Genomic DNA, 18,477 nt, shown 5'->3' with positions numbered 1-18,477 from the left:
AATAAGTTTGAACTCTTTCCAGAGGTCCTGATCCGCCAGGAAAGCACGTCTCAGCATGTCCGCCCAGCCGCCGGAGAAGGAGATATGCAAAGCGGTCCTAGACTTTGCTTCCGAGGGCACATACCCGGACTCGGAGCAGGTTGTGGCAGCTGAGCTTTCGCTACCAGCACTTGCGAAGGAATTGGACCTCATTACTCAGGCCAGGGACCAGGTCGAGGTAAGCATTGCGGCCATGTGCTCCATGGTCCAAAGCACGTGGGTGGCTGATGGCAATCTGACCTTCTCTCGCTTCCCAGATAGAAATAAGCACGTTGAGCCGGGACAATGATTTTGACGTGGATAATTGGATTTCACAAGCGAAGCAGCTGCACACAGACCTTGAACGGTCTAGACTCACCGCGCGAGAGATCGTTAAACAACATGAGAATACTAAACCGCTGCAACTGAAAGTCGAAGATGCATCTGCAAAGATCGATCTAGTCGAAAGAGAGATCGTGTTCAACAAGGCCGTGACGGACACGCTGGAAGAGGTTCAAAGCGTCTGTCAACAACTCGATACCACACGGACGCTCTATCAAGATGACCAGATTACAGCTGCGATAGACAGCCTCGAGGCCATTGAGAAGGCCTTAGACTCGGATAGCTGTTTCAAGAACACTAATGTGATGGGATTGCTACAGGAGAATGTCGCGACATTGCGACAGGAGTTTGTGGATTTCCTTCACGACCGCTGGGTCAAGGCTTTGCAGCTGGACCACAAGCAAGGGAAACTAACAGTTTCTGGTATGTGGCCCAATAGCTTGAGACCTTGTTCTTCACTGAATTTCATGCAGGGAACATTTTGAAAGACACGATAGCTGCTCTAGCTCGCATGAATGAATTTGCTACGGCTAATGAAGAGTTTCAAAGGGACTTGTTCCTGGCAATAATAGACCCAATAGTGCTGCCTAGCACTGAAGGTTATAGCCACGGTGTTGTTGTTGAAGACTCATCAATTCACATCGTTCCTGATCCGTTCCCGGCCTCCGTTTCAGATGTCCTGAGCAATACCGCCAAAGTCTTTTCTTTTATCCGCCAAACTCTACCTGCATCTATCCTGACCCCACTCTCCGACTCATTCATCCCTGCCGTGTCGTCTAAGATCATATCAAACTGGCTGTCTTGTGCAATACCTACAGAGCTTGATGGTTTGAATGAGTTTGAAAGGATGTTGGACCACATTCACCAATTTTCTGGGACTTTGGAGACACTCGGATTGCACGGCCATGAGGGGCTCATCTCCTGGGCTAATCAAGCACCCCGTTTGTGGCTAACCAAACGAAGGGTTGACTCGCTAGATCAGGTTCGTAAAGTGCTAAGTGCTAGTAAGGGTGTTCCGCGACAGGTGGAAAGAGTGGAGAAGAGACTGGTCTCCGATGCAGACAAGGCTTTGCTGGACAACACCACACAGGACGATTGGAACTGGGACGACGAGAAAGAAGATGACGTCAAGAAACATGATGAAGAGGATATTGGCGCCTGGGGACTAGATGAAGATGCAGATGACTCTAGAGCTATTGAATCCGACACGAAGCTTGAGGCTGATGATGACGATGATGATGGAGCGGGGGACGCTTGGGGATGGGATGAGGACGAAGATGAAAATGAAGATGATCAGCCTCCTGCAGGGAAGACACAGCTCAAGAAAGGAACGACAGTTCAGCCGGTCAAAGACAGCGATACCGAGCTACACGTAACACCTCGGGAGATAATATTGATGGAGAACTACACTATAACCGATGTACCTGACTCTATTCTACGGATCATCCTGCAGCAGGTTGCAGATTCCGAAACCATATCTCAGCCTTCGTACGTATCAACTTTCCTCAGCAGCCACACAATGCTAACCTACCAATCAGACGTTCCAGCACACTCGTGTCTTCCTCTGGAGCAGGACTTCTTGCCCTTCCTACTCTGATTCTTGCCATGTTCAAGGCAACGGCATCCTCCTTCTACGGCCTCAAGCTTAACGCTAGCCAGATGTATCTCTATAATGACAGCTTATATCTCGCGGAGCGCGTGCGCCAAGTTGCAACCGAGAATCACCTGACAAAACTTGAAGCCGATGTCGAAGCTCTAGAGAAGTTTGGCAAGTTAGCCTACAGCAAAGAAATGCAGACACAGCGAACAATTGTCACGGACTTGTTAGATGGCGCGCAGGGTTTTAGCCAGTGCTCGGAACAGCCCTTCCTTGCAGAGTGTGAAAACGCCGTGAGTGCCACGGTCGACCGAGTACGGGACGTGTACAAAGAGTGGCAGCCAATCCTTTCGCATTCCGCGCTGCTTCAGGCTGTCGGATCTCTGGTTTCAACTGTTGTCGACAAGATCCTCATCGATATCGAGGACCTGGGTGATATTTCCGAGTCACAGTCCCAGAAATTGGTCTTATTCTGCAACCAGTTGTCGCAGCTGGAAGACCTGTTTCTACCTGAGAATATAGGCGAAGAGAAAAACCAGCCCATGACTGCCGTCTATGTACGAAATTGGCTCAAGTTCCAGTACCTGATCAACATCCTTGAGAGCTCCTTGGCCGATATCAAGTTCCTTTGGAAGGAAGGAGAACTGGGTCTCGAATTTTCAGGCGATGAGGTTACTGATCTCATCGAGGCTCTATTCGCCGAATCTGACTATCGGAGGAAAGCAATCGCTGAGATCAAAAGAACCCCGAGAGGGAAATGAGTTAGTGTATATGATAAAAGCATGCACGAATGCACATAAATCCATTGCATTGAGTCCAGATTCCAGTAGACTATGCGGGGAGGCTTCCGCGCTTGGCACAAATGGCCGCTTCGCCCGCCGTATTTTTTTTCTTTCGCCAAGCGAAGATTTTCGCGAATGCGCAGACCTGCTTCCAAGTGGCTACATTCATTTCCGCAAGTTTACGAATTGAAGATGGATATTACACAGAATTCAGCGGCAGAAGTGTCGCAAGCTGCTCAGAGACAAGTGCGCGTGCAGCTCACCAGTCAGCAAGAAGAAATTGCGCTGCCAGAAAACACAGGTCCAATCTTGGTTCCTACAGGTCAGTACACCACTCAAGAGTTTGTCTACTCTAGTTGGTTAATTTCGGGGTTGTATAGGCTTGAAGCGCTACGCTCTCTCGACGCTGGTCAACAACCTCTTGGGCAATGACAAGCCTATTCCCTTTGAGTTCCTCATTAATGGAGCATTTCTCCGGACGTCGATCGATGAATACCTCACAGCCAACGGAATCTCAGCAGAAACCACTTTGGAGATTGAATACGTCCGAGCCTTAATACCACCTCTTCATATCGCATCCTTCGAGCATGATGACTGGGTAAGCTCGGTCGATGTGCTTTCCGCATCGTCACCAGCTGTTGCGGGTACAGCCACTATCTCTAAAGGCCAGGAACGCATTCTCTCTAGCAGTTACGATGGCTTCCTACGAGTTTGGAACATGTCTGCGCAGGTGATCGCAACCTCGCCGTCATCGACCGAGGGTGGACATACATCTTCCATCAAAGCCGCGAAATTCATTTCACTAAACTCAATCATGTCAGCTGGTCTCGACCGAACGGTCCGTCTTTGGAAGTATTCAGAAAGCGACGACGGCTTTACGGGGAGGCTTGCGCCACAACTCGAGCTTTACGGACATAAGGCAGGAATCAACTCGCTAGCTGCGCACGCACCATCAAATCGAATTCTTTCAGCTTCGGCTGATCATAGTGTCGGTTTCTGGTCGACGAAGAAATCAGACGCTCCGAGCGCTCCCGAAAATCTGCTCCCATCTTCTGCCTCGCGCTCGTCGAAGAAGAGAAAGCTGAATTCTTCAGTCAGCGTCTCCCAACGCGGACCCCTCGCTCTTTTGTCCGCACATACCGCACCTGTATCAGAGGCAATCTTCGATGACAAGGACTCAACAGTCGGTTACTCGGCGTCCTGGGATCACTCCCTGCGTACATGGGATCTTGTCACAGCGGCCCTAGTAGATACCCGAACGACATCACATTCTCTTCTTTCGCTCCAACACCTACCCGATCATCACCTGCTCGCCACTGGAACATCCGCCCGTCACATTACCCTCATCGACCCTCGTACATCGGCAACTACCATCTCCGCTATGACACTCCGAGGCCATACAAACGGCGTGGTCAGTTTAGCACGAGACCCCAATAGTACATATGGTCTCATCAGTGGTAGCCACGACGGAACGTGCCGAATTTGGGATCTGCGTGCCACAAAAACAGACAAGGGCGGGGCTGTGGGTGAGAGCGTATACTCAATCTCGCGGAAGAGCCTGGAGGAAGAGGGCAAGGCCAACAGCAAGCGTGTCGGCGGTGATGGTGTCAAGGTCTTCAGTGTCTGTTGGGACCGAGAAGTTGGTATCATTAGTGCCGGTGAGGATAAGCGGATCCAGATCAACCGCGGCGAGGGTGTACTTTCTTCTGCCTAGTTTTATTGCATAAAAATATCTGGCGTTCCCTGTAAATCAAAAGTTTATTCTCTAGATCTATGCGAAGCTCTTGAGGCATGATACCAAGGCTGATTTTGCTTGTCTCTCCAAATAGTTTAGTACACTTTATCACAGTTCTAGGGGAATCAAATTTCCAACAGTAATTTACAATTGAATACGCCGTGCCATGCCCTCACAGAATAAACCAGCCGTCAGGGCCCATCCAACAACCGAGCCGCCACAACCAGGAACACTGGTGGCTCAGATCCTCCTCTCGATACGGTTAAGCTTGATAGCAGTTTTAATCTTAACGAAGAAGATTAGAAGGACCCTCAAACTAAAGAAAATCATATGTGCACAAACCTGTGTCCTCGTCCTCTGCCCCCGAACCGGCAATCCCAACGCATGACGTCGACCCCGGACCGTACCTGTCTCCTTGAGGCGCTTGATGTTATCAAGAACCTGTCTTCGGAGGTCGTTCTCAATCTTCATCTCTGAGAGTGCGGCCGTGAGGTCAAGCACCTGTTTGTTTGCCAGTTGGCCAACCTTGCATGTCGGGTGGATGTGAAAGCGGGACAAAAGGCGCGATGAGACCTGTGGCCCGACACCAAAGAAGGACTGTAGAGATTTCTAGAGGACGAGTTGTTGTGAGCTTCGCGACTATGTACTTTGCGGCATTGCGGGAGGTCTTACTTGGACGAGGTTGCGCTCCGGGAAGTTGACTCCTAGAATGAAAACCTTAACCCAATGTTAGTCAATTTGTTCAATGATGTATAGTGAGGAACTGAGCATTTTGTACCATTTTGACTGCTTTTGACGACTTGGCACCCTCATTGAACTTGCGCTCTTTCGGTCTGAATGTCGTCAAGTGAGGAGAGAAAATCGGACGACCAGGGGTGCAACAATGTTCTTCCGGTATCGTACTGTGTAACTTGCACGCCCTCTCCTACCAGGCCCCACGCTCACAGGTATTCTCATTGGATTTTCATGTAAGTCTCACCCACGTAAAGCTCAAATTACGCTTTATCTTCCCGAATGGCTCTAGCTCCCCAAGAACGCAAGTTGTCCTCGAGCTCCAATCATTCCTGACCTCCAATTCACCCCTCAACACATCACGACTTGATATTGAGGCAACGTGAACAATGGCGAACTTCAAAAACATCTTCCTTTCTTTCTTCTTGGTGCTGGCCCTCGGATTGGCCCTCGTCCAGGCCAGTGAACCCCGTGGGCCTAAGATTACCAACAAGGTAAGCGTTGCTTTCTCTAGAAGCTGTCGACGCTATGTCTCTGTTCAGAGAATCCTAATCCGTTCCTCTGCAGGTCTACTTCGATATTGAACACGGTGATGAACAGCTCGGCCGTATCGTGCTCGGCCTTTATGGCAAGACTGTCCCCGAGGTGAGCGCTTCTACTTCTGCATACTGCGCACGACTAACTTGCTTCGGTAGACTGCGGAGAACTTCCGGTACATCTCCCCTTCCTGACTAGGTGCTCATGGCTTTATTTCTGACTTTAATCTCTTATAGTGCTCTTGCTACTGGGGAGAAGGGTTTTGGTTATGAGGGATCTACGTTTCACCGTGTGATCAAAGGATTCATGATCCAAGGCGGTGATTTTACCAAGGGCGACGGTGAGTGCCGCTCTAGATTTACATTTTTCAGCGCATCCGTGGCTGCGGGGGCTAACGTGTTACACTAAAGGTACCGGTGGAAAGTCCATTTATGGTGCTAAGTTCAAGGATGAGAACTTCAAGCTGAGGCACACCAAGAAGGGTATTCTTAGCATGGCCAACGCCGGCAAGGACACCAACGGCTCCCAATTTTTTATCACCACTGCCATCACTTCGTATGCTTCCTTCCTTTGCTATCAAGAGAACTTTCGAACTGACTACCCATATAGCTGGCTTGATGGCCGCCACGTCGTTTTTGGCGAGGTTCTCGAGGGTTACGATATCGTGGAAAGGATTGAGAACGTTCCTAAGGGCGGCAACGACAGACCCGCTAAGCCCATTAAGGTTGTCAAGAGCGGCGAGCTTGAATTTGACGCCGATGCCGTTGTGGAGGAGGGTGAAAAGAAAGGTAGCCACGAGGAACTGTAGAGCAGTTCTCGGCTCCGTACCCGAACTACAAATAGCTGGATGCTGATGGGTTTTGATATCGAAGTATTGCCGACCGGCAACCCGTCTGAATCGTCTGTATCGTCTAACTCGGCAATTCCGCCGGCTACGTACGAGCAATCTTCTATCTTTCCACAATTCGCAATGCTTGTTGTGGTTGTTGGACTAGTTGTACTTGTGGTCAAGAACAGGAGCAAGCTTAGGGGCTACTCTGGGAAGGGAGAAGAGAAGACTCTTGTCTAAACACAATAGTTATATATCATTTACCTTATATTCCCACTTACTGTAACCGTCGTACTTATTATTACCGATCGTCTACTCCGGCCAGCCTGGTGTGGCAAAGTAAGTCACGTGGCGTGCCTTTAGCATATTGAGTGGCAAGCTGAGATCAGACTGTAAATCATAGCTGATCTGACGTTTAGAATCTTGATTATGTCGGGCAAATACTTGGCTACCGTCTGTTACACGTGTAGCCTTGCCTCGTACGTAGGGGTGGGGGCAGAGAGACATGGAGTCCTACGACTTCAAAGTACTTCGGTACAACGATCGTGCACGCCGACTGGAACTGCGCTGGCCGAAGATGGAGAACCCCAATCCACAAGCTGTCGTAGCAACCTGTACGTACTCTGCCCGCTCAGGAAAACCTTAACGGATCTGGAGAAACACGCAGAGTCGCAGACAGATTCTTGCGGAAGTGGCCAGCCCTTCGAGGTCTTCGGTGATCTGATTCGTAGTCCAGCCTTCTGGCGGTGGACATGGATTCTTTTTTTTTTTTTGCCCTCAGTTTCGTGGAGGTGGAAAAGAGAAGAATCCATGATAACCAACCAAAAGGTGAAGGCGATTTTGACCAGACCATTAATTGAAGAAGATGTAATAATTTTCATCAACCAGCCAGACAGTAACACGGAAAAGTAATAACTGGGTAGTAATCTCATACGCTGTGTGAACAGCAGGTTTGCGGACTAAGCCTTTCTTGCCTCCTCTCCTCCCACAAACCTTCTTCCTACTCGTCTTTTCTTCTTCCACTCTTCCTCATCCTCCCTCTTCAACCCCCTTCTTCTCCAGACCTCATACTCAAAAGTCTTTTCCTTCCAATATCCGACTTCCATATCACCTCTTTCTTTTATTCATTTCCTTTTTCTCCCTTTCTTGCACTTATTAGAGGGTTAGATCTAGGAGATCACCTTGTTTCTCTGACTTAACACGTTCTCTCGTTGTGCAACTCGTCCATTTGGTTCCTGTGTTCTACTTTCAGAGCCTTACGGAATCCCTTCTCGCTCATCTTCTCTACTGCGTTCTCTTCTTTGCGATCAGTAAGAGATTCTCGAGCGGTTCCATCTCGTCAGAATTCAAGACACACCGAACTCACTTTCCCGTCTTTCTACGTCGTACGTCCTTCACATCAGACCCTGTACATTTTCGCGATCCCCTAGCCTGACTTGCGGTGGATTTGATAGTTCCGTGAAATACTGCAAAAATGGCCGACGGTTTGAACATGGGTAGCCTTACCCTGAACGACTCTCAGCATGCGCCCGCACCTGGGGGTAACCCCGGTGGTGGCCGTGCTGCCTACATCCCTCCACACCTCCGCCAGCGTCCCGGCGCTCCTGCTGCTCCTGCTCCTGCTCCTGCTCCTGCGGAGGCCGCTGCTGCTGGCCCTGCACCTGGCGGTTCGTGGGGTGGTCCTCGGTACGTTCTGCTCCCTACGCCTGCCCCATACAGAACCTACAGAACCCTTTTGGTCGGAGGGGATTTCAGAGAAAGGTTTCCAGGCATGTAAACAACAACTAACATGGGTTCTTGCTATCTTACAGAGGAGGTCCTCGCGGTGGAAACTGGGCCAATGCCAACGCTCCTGACTTTAGCCCCCGCGGTCCCAATGGTCCCAATGGTAATCTCAACACCACCACCACCACCAACGGCTGGAGCGCCACTGAAGGCGGCCGTCCAACTTTCAACCCAAATGCTTACGGTAACCCAGGTCACGGAGGCGGCTACGCTGGTGCCTCAGCCCGAGGCTCTGGAGATGGGCAGTGGCGTGATGGCAAGCACGTTCCTGGCCCTGCCAACGCCCGTCTCGAGCGCGAACTCTTCGGTGTCCCCAATGATCCCACCAAGCAGAGTACCGGTATCAACTTTGCCAACTACGACGACATTCCCGTCGAAGCTTCCGGTCACGATGTCCCCGAGCCTGTGAATACATTCACCAACCCTCCCCTGGACGACCACCTCATTTCGAACATTAAGCTTGCCCGCTACCAGACCCCTACCCCCGTTCAGAAGTACTCGATCCCTATCGTGATGAACGGTCGCGACCTGATGGCTTGCGCTCAGACCGGTTCCGGAAAGACAGGTGGTTTCCTTTTCCCCATTCTCTCTCAGGCTTACCAAAACGGTCCTGCTGTGGCACCTGCTGCGGCTGCTGGTCAGTACGGTCGCCAGCGCAAGGCATACCCTACATCTCTGATCCTTGCCCCCACCCGTGAGCTTGTGTCTCAGATTTTTGATGAGGCTCGCAAGTTCGCCTACCGCTCATGGGTCCGCCCCTGTGTCGTTTACGGTGGTGCTGACATCGGTTCTCAACTCCGCCAGATTGAGCGTGGCTGCGATCTTCTGGTTGCTACACCCGGTCGTCTTGTTGATCTCATCGAGCGTGGCCGTATCTCTCTTGTTAATATCAAGTACTTGATCCTCGACGAGGCTGATCGCATGTTGGATATGGGTTTCGAGCCCCAAATCCGCCGTATTGTCGAGGGTGAAGACATGCCTAATGTGAATGACCGCCAGACACTCATGTTTTCAGCCACATTCCCTCGGGATATTCAGATGCTGGCCCGTGACTTCCTGAAGGATTACGTCTTCCTGTCTGTCGGCCGTGTTGGTTCCACATCCGAGAACATCACACAGAAGGTGGAATACGTTGAGGACCACGACAAGCGCTCCGTCCTTTTGGACATCCTCCACACCCATGGCACTACTGGCCTCACTCTCATCTTCGTCGAGACCAAGCGCATGGCCGATGCCCTCTCCGATTTCCTTATCAACCAGCGCTTCCCTGCTACTGCCATTCACGGTGACCGTACCCAACGTGAGCGTGAGCGTGCTCTTGAGATGTTCCGTTCCGGCCGTTACCCCATTCTTGTTGCCACTGCTGTTGCTGCTCGTGGTCTCGATATCCCCAACGTCACTCATGTCATCAACTACGATCTTCCCACCGATATTGATGACTACGTCCACCGTATCGGCCGTACTGGTCGTGCCGGTAACACAGGTATTGCCACTGCCTTCTTCAACCGTGGCAACCGTGGTGTCGTTCGTGACTTGATTGATCTCCTCAAGGAGGCTCATCAGGAAGTCCCCTCGTTCTTGGAGAGCATCGCTCGTGAAGGTAGCGGGTATGGTGGTCGCGGAGGTCGTGGAGGTCGTGGCCGCGGCGGCAACAATGCCACTCGTGACGTGCGTCGCATGGGTGGTGGTGGCATGGGCGGTGGCCCTCCTTCTTTCGGCGGCGGCGGTGGTGGCTTTGGTGCTCCTACCGGCAACTATGGTGGTAGCTATGGCGCCCCTCCCTCGTACGGCGGAGGTGGTTATGGCGGTGGCTACGGCGGCGGCGGCGGTGGTGGTGGTGGTAGCTACGGCAACCCCTCCGGCCCTACCGGACCTTCTTCTTGGTGGTAAATGAGAGGTTGTGGTCCTGACGCGGCCGCTGGGTCTGATTGGCTCCTTTTTTTTCTTTTTGTCTCTTGCCTCTTGCCTGATGGTAATGGGATACGATCAGAACGACCCCCGACTTGTTGCTCTTCTGCTACAATTTCTCGGGACCGGCTCTTGTCATGACCGCCACGACTCTCTTAGAATTGCTTTCTGTTTTCGCTTATCCCCCCCTTGAGCAAACGTGCGGTGTTTCTTTTACCTTTTTTTCATGCATTCTGCAACCCTTGTCGACGTCATTTTATTTATTTTGTTTTAGACATGGCATTCGATGTGGTCCAGGCTCATCGTTCTATTCTCGACCATCCCACCTTGTGGCAGGGAGATTTCGAGCCGGCGTTGCATGAACATCATAGACTGCGTTGACATTCTCCTACGACCGCTACTACCAGATACCCATTTTGTTCTCAGGCGGCCCTATGGAGATTGACGACGCGTTCCGAGCAGGCTTTCCGGCTTTTTCGTGTGAAGCGAAGTGCATTTTATGATTTTCCTCTGCTTGGTGCTACAACAACTGCATCGACCGTGTCTTACACAACATAGAGTTTTCTTTTCCTTTCAGTTTCGGTATTCTCAAGGGGGTGTTCGTGTATCTCATCTCTGGTTTCCTTTTCCAACGCTTTTTTCCAGTTCCTGTTGAACGGTGTACCTCCTTCTACGACCTAGGTCTCTTGGCTTTTGTGCGGTTTCAAGTGGGTGATTTCTGGCGCAGCAAAAGGCATGCGGGACAGAAGTCAACTTCTACGGAATCAGGGCCTTTACGTTTCTCTTTATTCTCATTTTGTTTTCCCTTTGACGAGACAACCGCGAGCCTCCTCGCCGAGTACTGATTTCTCTCATCATGAGACGTTTGGGACACGACATCATGACACGGGCGATAGAGAGATGGGATTCTTTGCATTGTATCTGGCGTTGGCTTGCAGCCGGTCTACCAAAATCTACGCAGGTGTCTTGTCGAGGCTGACATTGAACGGGATCTCTCTTCTTTTTTGTTATGATGATTACTCGGATGCGTGGAGGGTTTGGATCTGCTTTGCTGGCACTATCTATTATCATGTCAATCACAGTCTAGCCTAGCAGTTCTACTAGGTTGAAAGGGATTAGGTGTGTCGAATGACGGCCCTGCTTACGGAGACTGGGTCTCGAGAAGGAGCTAGTCGCAATCTAATAAAAGTTTATGCACAAGAGTGTGTCTATAGAAGCGAAATGTAAGCTTGGTAGGATGTCGTGTTGATGATAGTAAATGTTTCCGTGGTGGTGGGTGTTGGTTACTTTCGAGTAGCCCAGGGATTCAAATGCAAAGGCAGGTGGTGGTTTCCCTCTACCTACAACGACTGAGAAAATGTCTATTAAGACTTCCTCCTGTTTGTACGGACTTTCTGCAAGTCTATTCAACCTTCGATTTTCTGCCTCAGTACTAACCAAAGTGATCTACTAGAATTTGACTGTTTTGTTGATTTGAGGCTGGTGCTCCGCAGAATTACCAAAATTACCAGATATGGTATTGAGGATACACGCCACTGCTGCTGGATCCGATGATCGCGTTCCCGGCCTCAAGCAACCCCAGCTCTCTCAGGGCTTGCTCGCTCACGCTTCCACTCCCACTTCTCCTTTCTCCTTTCTCCCTTTCATATCCTCCCATCTCGTCCCATCTCTTCCTTCCCATCATTCTTTCTTTCCCGACTCCGCGATTTACAACACTAACCCCAATAGCCCATACTGTTGTTTTACCACACTATTTGGCACTTCCGCAATAGCTTCCCCGATTTCTACCCTACCATTACCGAGTGCGCTTCGCCCTCGCAGGGCACGTCGTCGCAATTCTCCCTTCAACACTCCATCTCTGAACAACGCCAAATCAGCTATCAACTGCCTTGCGATCGAAGCTTGCAATGGCTGACGTCGAAAGCGTTGGCGTGGACGATTCGTTTGCGCAGTCCGAAACACATGATGAACAACAAATCCATAACATGACCGTCGGCACGAGGCGGCAGCCAAATGGGACAATCGGCTCGGTCTATTCAGGAAACAAGATTCGGCACTTGAAGAAAGAGGATGGCATCCCTCTATGGCGCAAAGACATTCAATTCCAGTTTCTTAAGCTCGTCTTTGAAGACAAAACGCCGGTCTTTACCCGCTGGCCTGATGGTCAGAAAAACCTCGATTTTGCGGATATATACATCGATGCTATGGCTAGGAGCAGCAAGACTAGCAAGATTCTCAAGGATAAACTTCAGAGCGACAAGCAAGCGGCAATCAGCATGGCCATGGTTTGCCTGCTGGTCAACTTTGGCAGAATGAACACCACGCTCAATTGTATACTCTCTACTATCCGACTCAGGTGATTCCATCAGCGGGAGCTAACCTCATTTTACCACAGTCTTTCCCGAAATGCGCGCTCAGCTTCGCACGTACCATTCCATCCCTTCGCTGCAAGCGCATCAAGATCCGAATGCGTATAAGCAGCTCCAAGATGCTCCACGTCTCAAATCCATACTCAAAGGCGCGTCTGAAGATGTGGACCAACCAAATAATTTGGAGAAAATCAAGCGCGAAAACGTTCCCCGTACCAACCCGGTGAACTTGATCTTCGTCCTCGCGCAATATGCCCCGAAAGTGTCCGAGGTTCACTTCTTCCCTCCTCGCGATTTCTTTGACCTTGTCATGAGATCCACTCTCAGCAGTCAGAGCCGAGCGAAGGCCTTCCTTTGGCTCATGTGGTGGTATTTGGAGAGTGACTTCTCTCGTGAGGCCGCCCTCAATAACCCATTTGGTCCAGGTCTCGAGGGCGAAGGAACTGGGGGCTTGCCACTCAAAGTGCCTTCCTTTGACATCCTCACCGAGGAACAGGCAGATCAGGAGAACGTTGATACTCCATCTGAAATTGAGTATGGAGAAGAGAAACGACTGGAACGCAAGCGTAAGTGGACCATCAATCGGCTTCTTTTATGCGCCGCTAACTCTTCTAGGAATCTTGGAGGAAGAGGAACCCACACCCAGAGCGCCGAAGCGTCCTAAGAAAAGTAAGCAATTCGTATATCGAATCTGTTGAGCCTTCTGACAGTCTCGCTCCCTAGTGTCGTACTTGGAATTCCAGCATCTAAAATCGATAGAGCCTGGTGAGCTGCTATTAGAATTCGCAGACATTGGAATTATTTGACTAATGGATTCCAGGTACCAGAATCGACATCCGTTCTTACAACAACAAGGGGGACGCTTACAGGGCAGCCGCGGACTCCGATGACCTTATCGAATTCAGAAATCCTGATGGAACTATCCGCTCTACCGTCAAAATGCCTAGAGACGAAGATTACGGCGGTGTTGACGGCGCTTCACCACGCATCGTGCTGAAGACAAAGGCAGAACAGACGCCTGATGCCGCATCTCCAGCACCACCGGGCTCGGGGCATCCCATTCTGAACCGGTTTGTCGCAGAAGCGTCACCAAATCATCAGGGTTCAAGCCGGAGACCACGGCCGCTTACACAGCATCAACTAGCCGTCGAGCGGAATAGGCGCCAACGCATTGATTATCTCCTCGCCAAGCGAAAGAGTGAGGTATATCGCATATTCCGAGCAAGCAGGGCGAACGAGTATCCTTTTGCCCGGTGGGCCCGTTTAGTGCAGAGTCTGCCTGATGGGTATGACACAGATGATGAAAAGTATTGGGGCAAGGGAGGCCTTCTTGCGAATCCGGACCAAGAGGAGGACTACGGCGAATGTGCAAATCATTTTTCTTCGATTTTCCGGAAGGCTGCCAGGCGGCTGGATCGATGGGATTATGAGAATGCGAATGGGCCCCGGCGGGACCGGAAGAGGGAGCGCGCAGAACGCCAGAAGGCAAGAGAGGAAGCAATAGGCCTTGAGGATGAGGTCGATCCGAAGTTGTCTTCTCGAAGCAGGGCTCGGGCTCAGCGCAATGCCAAACGCAAACTCGCTCGCGCTGCGGCAGCGGCGGCCGGCGGTTCTACCCCCGCGGGCTCTACCTTGAAGGTCGCCGCACCCCGGTCTAAAGGGGGCAGCCGCAGTCGGAGCAAGAATGCAACCCCTCTTGGTGCTGATACCGGCTTAGATACGCCTGGTGGGGGTCTTTCACCAGCACCTGGGGAGGGCGAAGAAGAAGGTCTCGACGATATCGATCGCGAGCTCCTAGGTGAAGGCAGTGGCGAAGAAGATGACGTCCCTGCTCGTAGCATTCAAGCTTTCCGTTCCGGTGAGGCGGGATACGAGGACAGTTTCTTGGGCGGTGATGCCGATGAGGATCCCGACGCCTTATCGTCTGACGACGATGACGACGATGAGGAAGAGCTCGATGAAGGCGATGGCGATATGGAACTGGATGTCGAAGGCGACGCTGACGATAACTCGTCTTTGCCTGACGCTGGGGACCGATATGCCGGGAGCGAAGCGTCAGGGGCTGATCTCACGACTAGAGTTTGAGGGTCAAGATTCCGTGAGGCCTTGTCGTTCGTGGGATCAGCTTCAGAGCGATAAGCAATCGGCGGTTTCTTCTGTCTGTCAATAAAACTTGTTCGATTACACCACCTGATGCCTCTGTCTTGGTCCCCAGTTGCGCCTCAGTCGATCCAAGTCGAAGGATCAGGTCGAATACGAAGTACTTCCTTTTTCAACCCTCATCTAATTGCCTTCCCGATTCTAATTTCATGATTGACTTCGTTCAACACCGGTAGACGAATTGTACCAAGCCCACACCTCCTTGTTAGAGTGATCCGGTACCAGATGAACAACTCCTCAACCCTTCTGAACCTCGCACCCTCCTATTCCGCTCTCGAGCAAGGTGCGATGGGTGTGGTTCTTAGTTGCTCTTTCTTAAACTGGCACCGTTCCTTTCTAGTTAGTCTTTCCTCCAGCTGCAGATTCATTGAGGCATCAATTGCCCTTTTCTTAGAGTTAGGTACGGTGGTCGCCTTTTCAGCTTCTTATCATGCCTTCCAAATTCAATCACATACTTCAGAGGTTTCCTTCTCTTTATTTTGTTTCTATAGCGCGAGCGAGATACTAGGCGGATGCTCGCTCCTTCCTAGATTGGGGACAACGCCTTCCTGCTCGTACAGTGTGGCACCTATGCATGTCAGCATGACAGAGTAAGAGTTGGCGGGTGTGAGGCAGCAGAATACTAACCTACCTACCTAGAGCAACAACATTCATCAAAGAGCTGCCTAGGGTATGTAAGTCCACGGGCCTTGCCTGCTAAAGGCATGCGAGATGACGGCAAAGTCTATGCGTACAGCGTATACATTATATCAATATTTCCTAGGCATCTAGTCCAATACAAAACCCTCGGCACAACGCCGCAGCACAGACAGAGGATGTCCGGACTAGCTTAGATGTACTGTACGTGTAGTCTGAGCGCCACCATCAGCATTGTGGCACTGTATACAGTGGTGACTGCCTGACTGGCTATACGAGACGTTGAACACAAATTACAGAGTACACGCCAAGCAACATGACGTTTTGGTGGGAATACCACTTTGCTGAGATAAAGCCGGACGGCGGAGAGTGCTGCGAGAAGATCGACAGAGAATAACTCCGAGCTGAGACACAGTCGCTGGGGATGACTCGTGGTTGGGAGTTGCATGTGATTCGGTGGGCTCACCGTGCAGAGAAATACCGAGGACATCTGAGGAGACTGGAGCTCAAACATTTGCCAATTAATAGTCATTCTTATAGCCTCGACCGTTATTCGTCGTCACTGGCGCCTGTATACTGAGACGTGGTGGTGCTTGAATCCTATTGAGCTACCTAACACCACGCGACTGTAGGTAAGACAATTGCAAAGACAGACACTATTATTCCAGAAAGCAAAGTGACAACTCGAGTCCAAATTCCAAAAGCTGACTGTCTCGCCATTCTCAGGGTGGTCTTCCCGGTCCCACTGGAAATTGCAAATCTTTGCACTCCCCCAGTTTCTCCTGCAGACTGACTCCACCACCGGACGCTGCGCTGCGACATACCTACATATTTCTCCTCCCTCCTCCCTCCTCTTGTCTCATCGCCTCGTCTTTCTCCTCTTCAGCTGCTGTTGTGACCCCTACGACGAATTTTGCCGCTATTGGTTCTGGCTGTCTTGTGTTTGTCATATCAATACTCGCAACATTCGGAACCTTCCTCCGTTGACAGCAACAAACATCTCCACCCGGGACCGATCTCTACTCTGCTCCCTCCGCTTTCACTTCCACGCGACCTCTTCGCAACTCCCTGACCTCAAGCGCTTTTTTCGAAGGTTGTCTTTTTCCAGGTCATATCGGGCGAAGTAGCGATATCGCGCTCGAGCACACAGGCTTCGATTTGAGATTGATCTCATGAGCTGCTTGTTGCCACCTACCACGCACAAATCTACTACCCTCTCACCCAACGCTTGATACTTTTTGATCCTTCTGCGGCCAAAATGTCCGACGACGAAGTTCCTGTGCTTCGCCCGCGTCCCCAGCGCGTTTTCCGCCTCAACGACTCGTCCGGATCGTCGACTCCCGCGGAGCCCTCAACCCTCGGGGACACCCTTAATGCTAAGGAACCCGGATCAGCTGCCATCAGTCGCAATGGATCTATCATGAACCTGACGTCGCCAACACTATTCGGCATTTACTCTCCCACGGCTTTTGAGAGCGTCCGAGATGAGTACACCTGGGGAACAGAAACAGACGTACAACCTGCAAGCCCAGGCAGCCCAAATGTGCAACCAACAGCGCGATGGACAGATTCTGCCGCTGTTCTTCGCACCCGATCTCGCCTCAGCCAGGGTTTGATTCGCGGTGTCATCCTTCCCCAGACCTTTAAAAGTGTTCTTCTGTTTGCCTTTGGAGTGGCGTACGGCATTATCACGATTCACTTGCACGAGAATCATTGGATCACACCAGTGAAGCTGGATTACAATCATTTCTATGGGCAGTGGGAATATGTCGGATTCTGGGGCCTTACCGGGGTTGCTATAGGGAACGTGCTCCCTTGGCTGGATTCATGCTTAGATGGTTCCGATCGCTCCGCGCAAGCGAAACGACCAGGCAACGGCGAGGATCGAGCAGAGCTTGCCCTGTCCTGGCCTGCAGTAGTTCGCAGTGTCGGAGCTTTTGTAGGTATTGCGTTTGCCATGGTAAGCTCTTTTTCAACATATTCTGCTCGCACAAAGCCATCAACTAATATTTCTGTTTTCCACAGCGTCGCACCCCATGGGAGTCCACAACCCAGGCCTCGCTCACGCTAGCCCTTGTCAACCCCGTATTGTGGTACCTCATCGACCGAACCAAGACCGGCTTCATCCTCTCCACCACTCTTGCACTCGGAGGCATGGGCGTTCTGCTCGGCATTAGGCCCGATTTGATTCCTTCAACAGAGCAATCCGCCCATGCTATACCCTCGCTCAACGGCACTGGGGCGGAATCTACACTCGCCACCGGGCTAACACAGGAGAGCGTGGCTGTCCGGACCTGGGTTGCGAGTGTACTCTTCTGCGCGTGTGTCTGCTTCGGCAACATCGGCAGACAGCTCGCCATTGGAGCCAGCCGCGAAACCAAGTCGTGACTTCGATCCTGCACAGTACATAGCCCTCACTTTCAATTTTTTTTTTTCAGAATCGAATAAACGTTCTAGTTCTTCACTTGACCTTGTCTACTCTTTGTGCATTCTGCAACCAGTAAACCAAAATGTAGAATACCAAGCCAGCAGCAGCGAGTATACTCAGGGCAAGAGAGCCCAGCGCTAGAAGAGCAAATGTACCAACCACACTCTACGCTACGAGGAAAACCCTTCCTTGAGTTGAGGAAGAAGTGTAGAACCAATCATTGCAGTCCCTCCCATTAGACCTTTCGGCCAGGCAGGCACTGCACCCAAGATCGATACTCTGCAAGCAGCTTCTCTCCATTCTGTATGACGATTTCCGTACTTCATAGGTATCATATCCCACCTTAGTAAGATAGATCCTTTGTAGGAATGCTTTTGAAGAATGTTATTTTTGCGTTGTTCATGGAGAAGAAAAAGAAAGAGAAATCTAGGGAGAAAATTTCGATGCCGGTTTTGATGTATTCTAGGTGGCCTGTGCGTCCTAGATCATGTGATAAGCCTCACGTGGGTGAGGTACTATTTGCATAAATGGGATAACTGTTGGTCAGCATGGCTATGCAGTGGGGCCTGGGCTCAGGTATACGCTCCGAAAGCGGCCAACCCCGCGGTGGAAAGGTGAG

General features: G+C 51.0%; 5 protein-coding genes across 5 annotated transcripts; 4 read left to right on the top strand and 1 right to left on the bottom strand.

Moving 5' to 3' along the window:
- Positions 1–55: 55 nt before the first annotated feature.
- On the top strand, positions 56–4,453 carry BJY04DRAFT_209193 (uncharacterized protein; the record flags this gene model as incomplete). The annotated part of the gene is made up of 6 exons (XM_073714090.1): positions 56–217; positions 297–783; positions 834–1,848; positions 1,899–2,628; positions 2,788–3,061; positions 3,120–4,453. The coding sequence occupies 6 exons, from the start codon at positions 56–58 to the stop codon at positions 4,451–4,453; spliced, it is 4,002 nt and encodes a 1,333-aa protein (XP_073568313.1).
- Positions 4,454–4,473: 20 nt separating this feature from the next.
- BJY04DRAFT_195505 (mitochondrial 37S ribosomal protein uS13m) lies at positions 4,474–5,317 on the bottom strand. Its single transcript, XM_073712224.1, has 4 exons — positions 5,253–5,317; positions 5,147–5,191; positions 4,817–5,083; positions 4,474–4,759 (listed from the first exon to the last, which is right to left on the bottom strand). The coding sequence occupies exons 1-4, from the start codon at positions 5,253–5,255 to the stop codon at positions 4,715–4,717; spliced, it is 360 nt and encodes a 119-aa protein (XP_073568312.1). The 5' UTR covers positions 5,256–5,317; the 3' UTR covers positions 4,474–4,714.
- Positions 5,318–5,451: 134 nt separating this feature from the next.
- On the top strand, positions 5,452–6,858 carry BJY04DRAFT_195500 (cyclophilin-like domain-containing protein). Its single transcript, XM_073712223.1, has 6 exons — positions 5,452–5,700; positions 5,774–5,851; positions 5,902–5,918; positions 5,980–6,083; positions 6,154–6,298; positions 6,353–6,858. Exons 1-6 carry the CDS (start codon positions 5,596–5,598, stop codon positions 6,549–6,551), a joined length of 648 nt encoding a protein of 215 aa, XP_073568311.1. The 5' UTR covers positions 5,452–5,595; the 3' UTR covers positions 6,552–6,858.
- A 1,188-nt stretch (positions 6,859–8,046) lies between these two features.
- BJY04DRAFT_209191 (DEAD/DEAH box helicase) lies at positions 8,047–14,719 on the top strand (the record flags this gene model as incomplete). The annotated part of the gene is made up of 5 exons (XM_073714089.1): positions 8,047–8,258; positions 8,384–10,243; positions 12,190–12,596; positions 12,661–13,291; positions 13,462–14,719. 5 exons carry the CDS (start codon positions 8,047–8,049, stop codon positions 14,717–14,719), a joined length of 4,368 nt encoding a protein of 1,455 aa, XP_073568310.1.
- Positions 14,720–15,987: 1,268 nt separating this feature from the next.
- On the top strand, positions 15,988–17,881 carry BJY04DRAFT_195492 (INSIG family protein). Its single transcript, XM_073712222.1, has 3 exons — positions 15,988–16,062; positions 16,157–17,390; positions 17,456–17,881. The coding sequence occupies exons 2-3, from the start codon at positions 16,689–16,691 to the stop codon at positions 17,816–17,818; spliced, it is 1,065 nt and encodes a 354-aa protein (XP_073568309.1). The 5' UTR covers positions 15,988–16,062; positions 16,157–16,688; the 3' UTR covers positions 17,819–17,881.
- Positions 17,882–18,477: the final 596 nt, after the last annotated feature.

The sequence above is a fragment of the Aspergillus karnatakaensis genome, assembly GCF_047715665.1.
Source record: "Aspergillus karnatakaensis strain CBS 102800 unplaced genomic scaffold BJY04scaffold_45, whole genome shotgun sequence".
Classification (NCBI taxonomy): domain Eukaryota; kingdom Fungi; phylum Ascomycota; class Eurotiomycetes; order Eurotiales; family Aspergillaceae; genus Aspergillus; species Aspergillus karnatakaensis.
Note: the sequence above shows the minus strand (reverse complement) of the source record. Positions and strands in the feature narration are given on the sequence as shown.